At 39.6% G+C, this 14,592-nt stretch overlaps 1 protein-coding gene across 2 annotated transcripts; it reads left to right on the forward strand.

Annotated features, from left to right (window-relative positions):
• Positions 1-938: 938 nt before the first annotated feature.
• On the forward strand, positions 939-12,778 carry LOC309442531 (granulocyte-macrophage colony-stimulating factor receptor subunit alpha-like). Of its 2 annotated transcripts, none has more exons than XM_082058441.1 (10): positions 939-1,073; positions 1,718-1,929; positions 5,805-5,934; positions 6,023-6,198; positions 6,721-6,860; positions 8,607-8,645; positions 9,531-9,660; positions 10,101-10,197; positions 11,045-11,126; positions 12,344-12,778. In XM_082058441.1, exons 2-10 carry the CDS (start codon positions 1,845-1,847, stop codon positions 12,416-12,418), a joined length of 954 nt encoding a protein of 317 aa, XP_081914567.1. In that variant the 5' UTR covers positions 939-1,073; positions 1,718-1,844; the 3' UTR covers positions 12,419-12,778. The 2 variants fall into 2 exon arrangements, with proteins under 2 accessions (XP_081914567.1, XP_081914568.1); XM_082058442.1 differs by having other exon boundaries at positions 941-1,073; positions 1,836-1,929.
• Positions 12,779-14,592: the final 1,814 nt, after the last annotated feature.

A 14,592-nucleotide genomic window follows, 5' to 3' on the forward strand; every position in this document is an offset into this window, starting at 1 on the left:
TGGGAAATGCAAAACTGTGACCTGAGAAGGGAACAAATGCTCAGCAGCAGGCCACAGAGTGGCTTTTTGTAGTCAAATGCTTACTACTTGCAAATTTTTGTCTGCTTTTGCAGTGGTTTGTGGTTTGGTTGTTGTGACACTGGGCGAAATTGACTGAGAACAAACCCAGATCACAACTTTACATAGCTTATTTGTAGACTTCATATCCAAGGTTTGAAATCCTCTTTTTCCAGAGGCTTCAGGAATTTTTACAGATCCTATTGTCATCTCCCTGAATGCATCCCCACCTGTTCTCCCAGGGCTTCCCCACCCTGCCCATGACCCAGGATTCCATGTCAGCCCCCTGGGACTCCTCTCACCCTGCCCAGGGCCCAGGACCCCATGACAGCCCCCAGGACTGTCAGCCTCTGCCCCAGTGATGCTGCAGCAGAGCTGGTCTCCAGCTCCCCACAGCCCTGCCCTGCCCAGTCATGGGCCCCCCTGAGCTGGGCCCATGTCCAACATCCCAGCCTCAGCTTATCCCCAGGCAGGTGCCCAATGCTGGGGCCTGGAGCTGCCCCAGTGCCCCCTAGTGCCCTGCTCCTGGCTGGGGCTGGGATGGACTCTGGCTGCTGGGCCCTGCCCTGGGTCCCCATGGGAAGCCCCCATTGCTCCAACCCCCGCAGCCCACAAGCGTGGTTTGTATAGAGAGATGCTTTGTACTATTCATCATTATTTAGAGCTGGAGAGAAATACCTGTAAAACAAAGGATTTTTATGCATTTGTTGGATTCCTAAGCACCAGTGGACTCTGTACAACAGAAAGGAAAATGTAACCAGCCAACTGCTTGTTCATGTTATATGAAATCACAAGTTATGAAATTACATGAATTTGGTAAGAATGAGATGGGAAGTGATGAACATCATATCTTGCAACACTTCCGATGACACAACAGTTCCCCAAAACACAAGCAGCAAGGGAGACAGCCCTATTTATAGCTATGCAACCATTTAAAATACGAGTCTTTCCACCTTCTCTGAGCCTGAGGATTGTGATAGAAAGATAAACAAGATAAAGACATTTTGAAATAGAAGGTAGGTCTATCTATGTCTTTCTGACTATCTTGTTTGCTGGGGTATACAGTGAGACTCCAGGCATGCCAGGGCTGGAGAGGTGATGCCCCAGGAAAAATCTAAAAAGCTACCAGAAGAATATGTGGAGCTAAAGTTGACTGAATTTTTTTGCAAATGAGGTAACTACTGCCTGCTAAAAATTATCCTAGTCACAGTTTTTATTTTATACTGGGTTTTATACCGAATTTGTAGAAATTAGACACCACTCCTGAATCCACTTTTAAACATATACTCAAAAAACAACCTTGAAAATACATGAACTATAATGAACTAACACCCTCACCAAACTTACCATGCTTATCGTTGGGTAACTGAACCTGATGGATATTGCTGTGACTCATTCTGGTATTTTCTGTTTGCAGCTGTTTACCCAACTGCTTGATGTCTATTCATCCTAACCTTTGTATATAGCAAACAGCTAAATAAGCTTTAGACCTTAAGATATCAGTCATCAAATGTATGTATGTAACATTTATACAGTGCTTTACCAAGCATCTGACAAATTGCTTTGTTACAGAAAAAGACAACTTCTTTAACTTTATTACAGTTAATTTGAACATTTCTCTGACTGCTTAAGAAGTCTATTTGATCTTTCCTCCCACCAGAACTGCATATAGTGTAGAAGCAGGAATATGAGCAAGCCAGACTAGACAAATTCAAGAGACAGTGATTCAAGCTGGCATCTTTCACCTTGAGCAAGTTTCACTGTTCTCTGTATCCAAGGAGGAAGAGATGGTTTCTCCTCTTGCATTCATCTTCATAGCCCAGTGGATGCTGCTGATCACCCAGTTGTGTGTTGGCTGGAACTGCACAAACTGTGAGTAGAACACATCTATGGGGCAATTTTTAGGGGGGAAGTGTAACACGCTTCTCATTATGGGTACTTGTGCTTAAGTTGCCTTCTGTCTTAGATGTGCCATGTAGTAACCTCTGCACACAAAAATCTGAGAATCAGTCCTGCACCTTACTGATCCTGTTATGGGACACTTGCAGCAGAAATTTGATGCTCAGTCAGTAGAAAATGGGACTGAGTTTGATGAGCAGCACAAATTTCACTGAGGACTGGTGTTCAGTGACTGCAGGAAATTTTACCAAGACTATGATGGTAAATTTGCTATGTAAATTTTTAATGGAGATAAATCATTACACTTTCTTCTTTTTCTTTGATATCCTTAAGTAACTGAAAACAAAGTGCCCTTGGGAGGAACAATACAGTCTGTGTTTTAGCAGTACTTTCTAGTTTTCGTTGAGACCTTTCTTGGTACTGAGGCATATCTGCCCTCTCTGGCCATTCTTGAGAAATTCTTGCATTCAGACAAACTGTGTGGAATCAGGGCCTTGATGCAACTGAAGTGTAAAATCGTGTCTTTTTGTGGTTACACAAGAACTTTGGTGAGAAGCATCTTATATTGTTTGGATTAGAATTTTTAAGCACAACAGACAGACTGAATTAGATACCTGGGTTCTTACTGACTTACCTAAAAACGAGTCATAAGCATTCTGGAACATTGGAGATGCAGTGATGTGCTTTCTCAGGTCTGACTGGTGTGACAGAAGCCTGTGAAGACACAGTATTTCTGAAGTGGGTCCTGGGGGCCAGACAGGTTCATACAATCATAGAAAGGATTCACTTGGAAGGGAACTTTTAAAGATCATCTGGTTCAACCTCCTTGCCATGAGCAGGGACATCTTTCAACAGATCAGGTTATTCAAAGCCCCATCCAGCCTGATCTTGAATACTTCTAATGACAGGGCATCCACAATTTCTCTGGGCAACCTGTCCCAGTGTCCCACCACCCTCATTATAAAAAAAATTTCTTCCTTATATCCAATATAAATCTAACCTTTTTCATTTTAAAAACATTGCCTCTTGTTCTGCCACTACAGGCCCTAGTAAAGTCTGTCCATGTTTCTTATAAGCCCCTTTTATGTATTGAAAAGCCACAATGATATCTCCTCAGAGCCTGCTCTTCTCCAGGCTGGACAATCCCAAGTCTCTCAGCCTTTCTTCAGAGCAGAAGTGTTCCATTCCTCTGATCATCTTGGTGGCCCTCCTCTGGACCCTCTCTGACAAATCCATGTTTTTGGTGTACTGAGGACCCCAGATCTGAACACAATACTGCAGGTGGGGTCTCACAAGAGTGGAGTAGAGGGGTAGAATCATCTCCCTCAACCTCCTGGCCACACTTATTTTGATGTAACCCAGAATACAATTAGCTTTCTGGGCTGCAAGCACACATTGCCAGTTTATGTCCAATTTTTCATCCACCAATATCCTCAAGTCCTTCTTGGCAGGGCTGTTCTCAATCCATTCATCCCCCAACCTATATCAATACCAGGGGTTGCCCCAACCCAGATGCAGGACATTGTACTTGGCCTTGTTGAACTTCATGAGGTTAAATTGGGCCTACTGAAGTCTGTCAAGGTCCCTCTGGATGGCACCCCTTCCCTCTAGAATATCAACTGCCCCACTCAGCCTGTTGTAATCCACAAACTTTTGAGTGTGCACTGAATCCCAATAGCTGTGTCATTAATAAAGATATTAAATAGTATTTGTCACAGTATGGACCCTTGAGGGACACCACTCATTACTGTTTTCCATTTGGACATTGAGCCATTGACTACTGTAAGTCTTTGGGTTGCACCCATGCAGTCAATTCCTCATCCAACAGTCCATGTGTTAAACTCATATTTCTGTAACTTAGAGGCAAGAATGTTGTGGGCGTCCATGCCAAAGGTCTTACAGAAATCAAGGTAGATGACTTCCCTTCATCTGTTGTTCTCCCTTTACCTACTGATGTGGTCACTCCTTTGTAGAGGAGTACTAGATTGCTCAGGCACCATCTGCCCTTGTTGGCTGTCTCTAATCACCTCCCTGCCTTCTATATATTCCAACATAACTTCCTGGAGGATTTGTTGCATGACTTTACTAGGCATGGAAGTGAAGCTGGCTAGTCAGTTGTTTCCAGGATCCTCCTTATGACACTTTTTAAAAATGGGTGTGATATTCACTTTTCTGTAGTCACCAGTACTTTGTCTGACTGTCATTACTTTTTAAATATGATGGAGAGTATCTCAGCAGCTACATCAGCCAATTGCCTCAGGACCCTAGAATACATCTTATTGGGTCCCATGGACTTATATATGCTCAGACCCGATCTTCTCTTGTGATGGGAGAGACTTCATTCTCCCAGTCCCTTCCCTGAGATTCGGGGACTTAGGAGATGTGGGAAGAGTTCTTACCAGTGAACATAAAGGAAAAAATTTGTTGAGTACCTCAGCCGTCTCCATTTCAGTTGTCACTAGTTCTGTCTCATTTATTGGCGGTGGTACACTTTCTTTAATCTTTCTTTACTGATGAATGATCATATAGAAGCCCTTATTATTTTTGACATCCCTTGTCAAATTCATCTCCATATCAGATCCAAACTTCAGCTCTAATTCAGATCCAAAGTTTTGATAGCAGGCAGGAGATCTATAATAGAACTCAGACCTTGTGTAAACAGATTACTTGAGAAGTGCCATGACTTTATGAAAAGGCAACTTCTGCTTCTGATTTAGTCTGTTTTCTGGAGGGAAGCACTGAACTCTTCACCTTGCACTGGTAAAGACTCATTGCCCAGAGCTTCTGGGAAACAACTTCTCCACCCTGGGAAGCTGTCAGTACCTACTTCACTATTGTAGTAGTCCTACTGTTACAAATCAAGCACAAGCACTCCTTTCTACAGAGAGTAGCACTGTGTAAACCTATAGAGGAAAGATAAAAAAAATAAACGTTCTGCATGGTGTCTTTCAGGCAGAGAATATGAAGTGCATGTTTGGAAATATAACACCTCCTTTGCACAATAGGGAAAGTTTTTGTGTTACATCAATGAAAACAAATGGCACATATTCAAGCATATGCAGATATATTCCTCAAGGTTATACACTAGACTTTGGGAAAGGATTTGCCTATTTCCAATGGCTTGGGGATTAAAGAAAAACTGAAATCCCTCATTCTTTAATTAATTTGTATGAATTGTATATTTAGTCTTTTTATTAGCTTTTTGTAGGGGTGGAAGTTAAGGAGTAAATTGATATGTTTGTGATCAGAAGATTCCTCATGTTAGTCTCAGGTGGAAGGAGGTATCACTGCAGAGCAAGAACACCTCATCAGTTTGCATCTACACATCCCTGAAGTCTTGAAAAACTTCACAGCTCTATACTTGGGTTTCTCTCCCTCTCTGGAGTCCACAGAGAATCTCCTCATGCTTTCCACTCATTTGATAGGGTGCTGAAGAACATCTCTTAAATAGAAATGCTGTGGCAGGGTACTGAAAGATGACAGGTAAATATTTCAGGTTCTGGCACTGTGGCACCAGTGCCTCCTTTTTAACAGGAACAATTCAAAGCACAGTGGCACACGTTAGGCATCAGCCACTACCAGAGCAGTGTAGTCTCCTCTGAGACTTATTGTATCAGATGCAGCTATTACCATATCTTTGGAGGATTTATCCATGACAAATTCTTCTTTGAATCTGTCAGTGTATGTATCTTCCAGTGTTACTACCTAAAGTGAAGCAAATCTTTTCTAACCCCTGAAATAATCAGCTGGAGTTGCAGGTGTGTAACATACCTAAGCATGTGCCAGGATCCTCCAGTGCGGAACAGTCACATGACTTTTCCTCATCACAGATATTCCTGTGTTTGCAGGCACGAACAGATCAGCCATCGAAAACTTCTCCTGTGTGATTTATAATGTTTCCCTCATGAACTGCACTTGGCAAGCAGGCAGGGATGCTCCAGGGGATACACAGTATTTTCTGTACTGGCAGAACTCAAGGTAAGTAAGTCTACTTGAGTCTAGGGAAGTCTGAATTCTCATTTAACACATCACGCTGCTCAAATTTAACTAAAATAACTATACACAGAGATGACGACGAGACGGAATGTGAGCTTTACATTAAAGGTGAAAATGGCAGAAACACGGGATGTAGATTCAAAAATGTGAGGATAGAGACTCAAAAATCTTACTTCCTGGTGAACGGGTCTAGCAAAGACTTGCAGATCCAGTTCTATGATGAGTATATTCAACTGTATAAAATTGGTAAGTAAATAATTTCTTTCTGCTTTATTTTCATTGTTGCATGCACATCTGTGGAAATAGGCAAGACATGTGAATAGGTGTCATTCTTAAATTTGTATGGCTAATTTTTTGGAAGGGGGTGATAAACTGCACAGTTCACAACAGCAACTAAGCAACACCTTCATGTCACAGAAGCATCATGTGAGAAGCCTTGAAGAAAAAGTGACCTTTGGATTTCCTGCATTAGGGTTAGCATCAGCTTAAAAAGACAGAACTCTACCTTACTAATCTAGAAAAGTAAACAGAGTGGGCTTGTATCTGTATGGTCCTAAGTCATATTCCCTGTCTTCATCCCTATTTTTTCTGATCCTGGGCACAGGACTTAAATAACTTTAATATTTCAATTATTTTTAACAGAGTTCCTAAGAAAAATTGATACTAAATAAGTATCTTTATTCATGGAGATGTTATTTGCAATTGTACTTTTATCAAAACAAAATCAAGTGATTTCAATTATTTGAATTCTTGGTTATATTTTTTCAGAAAAACTCATGTCCCCATCAAATATCACTGTCAGCTGTGATGAAACTAAAAATGATTGCATAATTCAGTGGCAACGACCCCAGATAAGTCATTCTAACAAAGATAAGTGTTTTAAATATGAAATCAACATAAAGTATAAGGTAAGAGGAATTTCTTCACCGACATTTAATTTTGATACATATGTTTTTATTTACAAAACACACGGATAAAAAGAAAACCAGTCTCTCTTGTATGGTGTAGCCTTCCTCATACATAGCACCATATTCCTGTGTGGTTGTGCCTTTCAGGCACCCTGTTATGCCACACTGACCCATTTTTTAATGCCTGTTTCCATGTGTGGGATATTGCTGGAGAAAGACTGGATGTCTGTGCCTGTGTGGGACTAAGAGGAGAAGCATGGCTAACCAAGATTTAAACATATTTCAGCTTTGGCTGTGACATAATAAAAAGGCACTTTCACTAAGACCTGATGGAGATGTCCTGGAGTCCTTCCAGTGGTGACTGTATCTCTGTGAAAGCACAGAGCTGGGCTGTAAATATTGGACAGAGAAATGTGCATCCACTTAACAAGTATGAGTTCGTGGAGGTGAATGAAATTTATATATATATATATGAAATGTAAATAACTTATCTAGATATCATACATAAGCAACACAGCTGTTGGTCCAAGAGTTGAAGCTTTATGATGTTAAAATAAAAGGAAAATAAGTGTGTGAGAAAGCAGAAAGGCGGTGTGAATAAGCACAGGTTACTGAGGGAATTGTTTAAACTGCCGAAAGTCAAATTCAGACCTCGGCTTTACAGGTCTTTTTGCAGCAATAAGGAAGGAGTGAGATGGCTGTGTTTTGCTGCAAAACGAGTAGATCTGAACTATTCCAACTACGGCAGAATTGCGTCAAGTGACCACAGGGTGACAGATAGTGGCTACAAAGGAAAAACCTGCTTGTACTACAACCAGATTTGGCCATTTAGCATCTGATTTAAGGCGTTCCCCAGATTTCTGCTGTTTCGAACTTTTTGGTCTGGATGGGGCTTGCTGTTTCATAGATGAGTTTTCTTGCAAGTTCGACTAACTGCTACAAAACTGTATTGCTTCTTTGAGTCCCTTGGCCACTGCAGCAAAGAAGCCTATAGAAAACTGTTTGACATTGGAATAAAAGGCTAATGCAGATCGTATAGTCTGCCAGTCATTAGTTGTGGGTGGTCACTACACGTCGTGATAGTCTTTATGGCTATTCAGAAGAAATGAGTGAATTTTATTCTGTCTATCAAAAATGTAGTTAGAGGGCAGCCTAAAATATCCATGAATCCATGTCACTCCTGAATATTGTCATCTGAGAGAAAAGGAACCAACATTTACATAGTATTTGCCACTAAATATAATGACACACTGTAAAATGCAAACACTAGATGCAAACTAAAAATTGTCTTTCACAGATGGTCTTCTATTTTTCTTTTTTTTAATGTTTTCTGGTGTGTTTAAGAATAAAGTTACAGTTTTCATTCAAGTCCGTTTTGCTCATGTTTTAGTTTAATCACCAATCTGAAATAAAATATATTTCTCATCTCTGATGGTAAGGAAAACAAATACAGGGTGTTTCAAAAAGGTGGACCCAATTTCAAAGTAGTATGCATGTACAATTGAGTCCATCTTTTTGAAACACCCTGCACTTTTCCATATAAGTTACTATATAAACTTGGCTTTGTAGATTAATTATATATTAGATAATCAATGTTAGATAAATTACTAGTTCTTCTGACCAAACTGTCAAGTACATAAACTAGAGTAATGGAGAGAAAGAGGAGAGTAGATAAAAATGACATCTTAACACGCAACAAGCAATCATAAAAATAAAGGTGTTTGGTTTTTTTTTCTCAATTTACAGGATAATCCTGAGGGAAAAACCATATATACTTCTATACAAGTAAGTGTGCTTTCTTTGTTCATCAACAATACATGTTAGCTCCATAGTCATTTATTAAAAGTAAATAGTATGCAAACACCTTTAAATCTGCATGTGTTCCATGTCCTCTGCTTTATGGGATCCTTATTTCTAAATTCCAAAAATATATCAAATTACTAAAACATCGTGATGTTTATATATTATTTATCCTACATTCAAGGGCAGAATTTTATTACTATTCTGCAAGTATTTTGGAGGCCTTCCATTTCACATTACTTTACATCATGAACCCTCTGGGATGGATGTTGTCCTCCACGTACACTGCACCTCCTTCTAATCAGTGCAGCTTGCACATTTCATCTCTATCCTGAAAGTATACAAGAGCAAGCATGTTTCAGCAAATTCTAGTAACATTAAGTATTGCAGTTTTATATTTATTTTACAGGTTTAGCTGGAAAGTTATGCTTTTCCTGAGAAGTCATAATGCAAAGACTGAGGAAGATGAAGTGCATGCACTGTTTATTTCTTAAATCACTCAATTCTAGGAGTATCAAAATGAGACAATTCAAGATATTTTTCTGTATCTGTCAATGTGCCAAGGGAAATTATCAATAGACCGGACTATAATGTAAGAAATTACAGGATGTAGTTTCAAAGGCAAAAAGCTTCTAATCATAAAAAGTTTATTGAGTGACAGGTTATTTTTTAAAGGAGATAAACAGATATATACATATTATATACATAATAAACATGCATATATTTATTTTTTGCTTTGTAAAAGCAGTCTACTGTAAGAAGCAATATTCTCCTAGCCTTGTAAAAGTTTCACTGGTAAATGGAACTTGCATATTATGAACACCTAGACATGCAACAAAGAAAAACAAATTGGTTTTGCTTTGTTTTTAGGAAGGAGGAAATAGTCACACATTTCAAAGATCCAATACAAGAAAGAAGTACCTCTTGAAAATGCGAGCAGCAGGCAGTGCCTGCTTTGTGAGTCCAGCCTGGGGAGAGTGGAGCACACCTGCTGAGTTTGGTAAGAACGAAAATCCATGCCATAGGCTACCCTTCCCTAGCGATGTCCTTTCTGCATCACATACTGCTGTGCTCCTATGGACACACAGATTTGTAAAGGTTTGGCAAACATTTTGTTTCCCTCCACATTACTGAAAAGAAGAGGAAGAAAATAATTATTACATCACTTAACACTCTGACATAGGAAATAAATATTAAAATGTACACATTTGCAGCTGAAGTACGTACCTGCTTACTGCAGGGGATGGACAAACAGGGACAATGCTAATCCTTCCCAGAACACACTACTACTAAGGTGCTAAATGAAAGAGTTGATTTTTATTCCAATAGAAGTCTTTCAGACTGACATTCACCAGTTGGTCATCAGGGTAAATGTTTGATCCAGCTGCAAATGTATTCCTTTTTATTACAAATAATACTTTCTGACTATTTCACTTTCAGGAAATGAAGAAATTATTCCTTCTTCAGAAAGTATTTTACTCGTGGTAGCAGTTGCAACGCTCTTAGTGACAATTGTTGCAATTTTGTTCTGCAAAAGGTAAACAATTTATTCTTTTTTTATTATTATTCTGTGTGTACTTCTTACAGAAATAAGGCAGAAGTGTCCCTGTAGTACAGATAAAACTTTTTCACTCTCATAGCATAGAAATTAATCCAAATTAATGATCCTGAGGCAGATACTAAAATGGTGATGCTCAAAGTCCCTCCCCAGCTGTTCTGCACAACTTTATCCAAGCCTCTCCTGTCAACATGCCAAGGAGAGCAATTATATCTAATTACTCATATTATCAGTACAGCTGCTCTGAATATTTGCAATGTTGACCATCTATGCAATAGGTTTTCTGATTTCTTGAACTGCTCAATTTATTGCAAACACACAGGTGGATTGTACTTACCAGTAAAGATTTTGCAGTGTTCACTAGAATTGTCTCAGCAAACTGAATGTATTTGAAAGCACATAAGCTAAGCAGCTTGCTTCCTGAAATAAACTATGAAAGTGAAGCAGAAAGAAAAAGGCTATTCTGCCATGTCATACACTTTGTATAGGAATATACAGTAATTCAGATAAGATACTGTGCTTCCAACTAGTTAAAATTTTTACATCCACTTTTCACTGCTTTAGTGACAAAAAGGGCAGGACGATTGGGAGTTGCTTCTTTTTAGAGAAGAAATAACTACTAATGAATCTTTAACAAAAAATTAAACCATTACCATTCAAATTCTTAGTGCTTTCCTGATATGTGTTCATTCTGTGCTAAGATGTATTTTTTTCATTTCCCTTCTATTCTGGAAGAGGAAGAAAAGATCTGGTTCAAGGGTGCAATGGTTTTGACAGAGGTGGTTATTTAATTTTTCTTTTCTATTCCATCTCTTTTGATCTCCAGGACTGGCTGTTGGAAAGCAGCATTTCCACAAATCCCAGAGCCAAAAAATGCATTTCATGGACTGCATGATACAAATCCAGAGGTACGTTTTCATTCTATTTTATATTAAATGCATGAAATACATACAAGATTACTGTAGCTATTTTTTAAACGATAAGGAACTTAATGAAGGGAATAACACTTTGCCTTATTTTGAAGAATTGCAAGAGAAGACCAGCAGGCAAGTTTGTTAAGGGAAGGCGAATGCAGTGCTCTTTCAGAACCAGGGTGTTTCTCCTGCTCCAGTCTCACAAGTACAGGGGCTGATGCTCCTATTGGTAGGTCCAGACAGCAGCAAGAATTGTGTGTTTTCGCAATACAAGGCACACATGTACAAAGACACACAGAGATGACACTAATGCAGCCAGCCAAAAAGGCCAGCAGAGGTGCCTTTGCTGGCACCACATCAACTCCAACTGCCGTCACATAAGCGGGGCTGCAGACATCCCAGTCCTCCTGCTTCTCTCTGGCTGAGCAGGGCTGAAGTTTGCCAGTGAGATGTGCACACACCCTCACTCTCTTCATTCACAACAACCATAAATTAGCAAGTTCCTCGCATCTGAACTCTGTGTCCAGACCCTGGGTCCCCCCACCAGGTCCCCAGCACTCACCTTGGGCCTCTCCAGGTGTGGGTCTCTCCACATGTAGGTCTCTCCTACTCACCCACTAGTCCAGCTTGAATGAAACTCACTTGCAAGTTAGACACACAGTATAGAAAAGCAAGGTGACACAGAAGACAGTTGAAAATAGGATTTTGTAAAGTAATGAGACAGACTGCAGTAGTCACATACAGCATTTGATCAGACCAGCACACTCACCAGCAGCTCACTTGCGCCCTTTCTTGTCCAGCAATTTCTCATGTTATTTCCAGTAATTTCTCATGGTCTGTTCAATTAACTAAACTTTGGGCCAATGTGTGCTCATCTACTTTTACGCCTTAGCAAAGGTTTGTTGTTTGTTTGGGTTTTTTTTTGTATTAATTTGTTTGATAATTTTTGTGGTAATCTGCATGGTGCCTTGGAGAAAAGCACACGTTCTCCCTGTCCACTTCCAGGCTAGCCAAAAGTAATGTGTCAGCATTACAAAGTTGATGAAATTTCACTGTTGTGTCCAGCAAAGGAAAGTGTATAAGATAAATAAGAAATGAAATATTGATATAAAATATGCAACAAAAGTTGAAATACTCTTGGAATTGCACATAAGTAGAGGCTAGTCTAACCTTATATATAAAACTAATGGAGGTTTTTATTTTACTTTCAGCTGATGGAAAGCAAAATTCTGTCCATAAAATCTGAAAATGAAGAGATTATGTTAGTTGCTGATGTACCGAAATAATCAAGAAAAACTGAAGAATTTGAAAGTGCATTTCTTAGCTTTCCCTGTGGAAAGTCTGCAATACTGTGTAGGATTTTGTCACTTTCTTCTTTTTCTTGGCAAAAACAATAGTGCAGCTGAGAGAGAATGATACCTCACGTGTAACTTTTTTTTAAATGACATCGTATTTTCTTTTAATTTTGGCTAACTTTAACTGTTTGGGTAACTTGTCCTTATTGGATATCTTCCATATTGTGAATATGATTGAAATATTTCAGTCAAGAAGTTTTAGTTACATTTTAATTAGTTTAGGGAAAAATAATGGTTTTGTCTCAAATTAAAAATAATAAAAACTAATTTATTGAGACATTTTTTTTTCCACTTCTGATGCCTGAATGTCATTTTTCTGCTGTCAAGAATGAGACTATTCATACCTGAAGTTTCCTCAGATTTCTTAAAGGAAATTGAGAATGAGATTGAAAACAGGCTGACACATCGAGTGGTAGCCTGTAACCAATAGGAATCTCAATGGACAGGAGTATGTCTAAAACCCTAACTAATACTAGAGTTTAAATGCGTTACTTACAGTTAAGAGATCAGCTACCATTAACTTGATAACAGCCCAGAATTTACTTCTGTAGATATTCTCTTTATGTTCTTACTGCCCTTTTGCCCTTTTGCTACTTCCATTCCTCTTTAACTTCTTAGTATTTTAAAATATTGAGTGCATGACTCAGTTAATCTCTGTGTCCTTTTGTTCAAACAGAGGCCTTTACTACCCAGGTGGACGTTATTTTTTCAGAGACATAGTGTTAGAACCAGGTATTGGGAAAACAGCCCTGGCTGTTGTTGAGTGCAGTGACTGGTTATGAGTGACACTTGTCAAGGATCAATGCTGAGACTCATCTTGTTTAGTACTAACAGTAACTTAGACAACGGGACTTAGCAAGTCTGCAGATGACAGCAGACTGAGGACAGTGCCTGATGTGGTGGAGTGCAGGTGTTATTCAGAAGGCTCTTGACAAGCTGGAGACTGGTTGTTAGGAACCTCCTGAAGGCAAGTATACAGGAAAAACTAACTGCATGTATCCTAGAGAAAGACTGACAGATCTGCAGAAAAGCCTCTGACATGTTGGTGGACAACAAAGTGAAACCAGGTCAGTAGTGCTTCTTTATAGTAATGAAAATTAGCTACACACTAGGCTATACTGGGAGAAGTGGACTGTGCAGTGATTATTCCCTCTGCTCAGCACTCAGGAGTGTGCACAGGCAGTTCTGTGCCCAGATTTCAGCCTCCTAGTACAAGAATGACATTGACAAACTGGTAAGTTCAGCAAGGTCTGAAGGAACAGGGAATTTTCAGCCTGGAGAACAGAAACTAAGGGGGCTTACCGCTGTATTCCACTGCATGTAGAGAAGACAAAGCAGGCTTTTCTGGGAGTTGCACAGTGTGAGGATGAGAGGGAACAGTCACAAGCTGCAGAAAGACAAATTAAAACTTGGTATATGGAAAAAAATTATTTGCATGGTCTCTGGAACAGTCATCCAGAGGGGCTGTGAAATCTCCATCCTTGGATATACTCAAAACACAACTAGACAGGAACTCAAGCAACTGGATCTGACAATGAAGCTGGCTCTGCTTTAAGTGTGAGGTTGGACTCAATGATCTTCAGGGGTAGCTTTCAACCTAAATATTTCTCTAACTCTTTAAATTAGGAAAGATGTCTCTTGTCAAAGGTGGTCAGGCTTTATAAGTCCCTAGTGTGAAAAAATGGGACACATCTGTACATTTAAAGCGACTGGGAGAGCTGGAGTTGTACTATGTACTGGTACAGTTGCCTAGACAACTACTGCATAACACATGCATCCTCTACCTGGGAACAGGGCCTGACTCAGAAGGATCTTTTTTCTTTCCAGTACTGAGCTGTCAGTTTGAGTCAGCATTTCTTTTTCATTTCCTTATGCATTCTCCACCTAATACATAGCCTTAGGGTTTGGACTAGGGCTTGGGGAAACATAGGAAAGCCTAGTATAGCAAAAGATTAGAAACTCAGGTTACTTGTGTTTTGGCGGTCCTTCTGAGTTAGGAAAAGGAATAATATCCTTTAGAGAAAGTTCTTTGTTTCACAGACTGGAATGGCCCTCTGCATCTCACAAATCCCAAAAGAAGAACTAGTATTTGCAATCAGAAAGTA

The sequence above is a fragment of the Streptopelia decaocto genome (genome assembly GCF_964273445.1).
Source record: "Streptopelia decaocto genome assembly, chromosome: 1".
NCBI classification, from domain to species: domain Eukaryota; kingdom Metazoa; phylum Chordata; class Aves; order Columbiformes; family Columbidae; genus Streptopelia; species Streptopelia decaocto.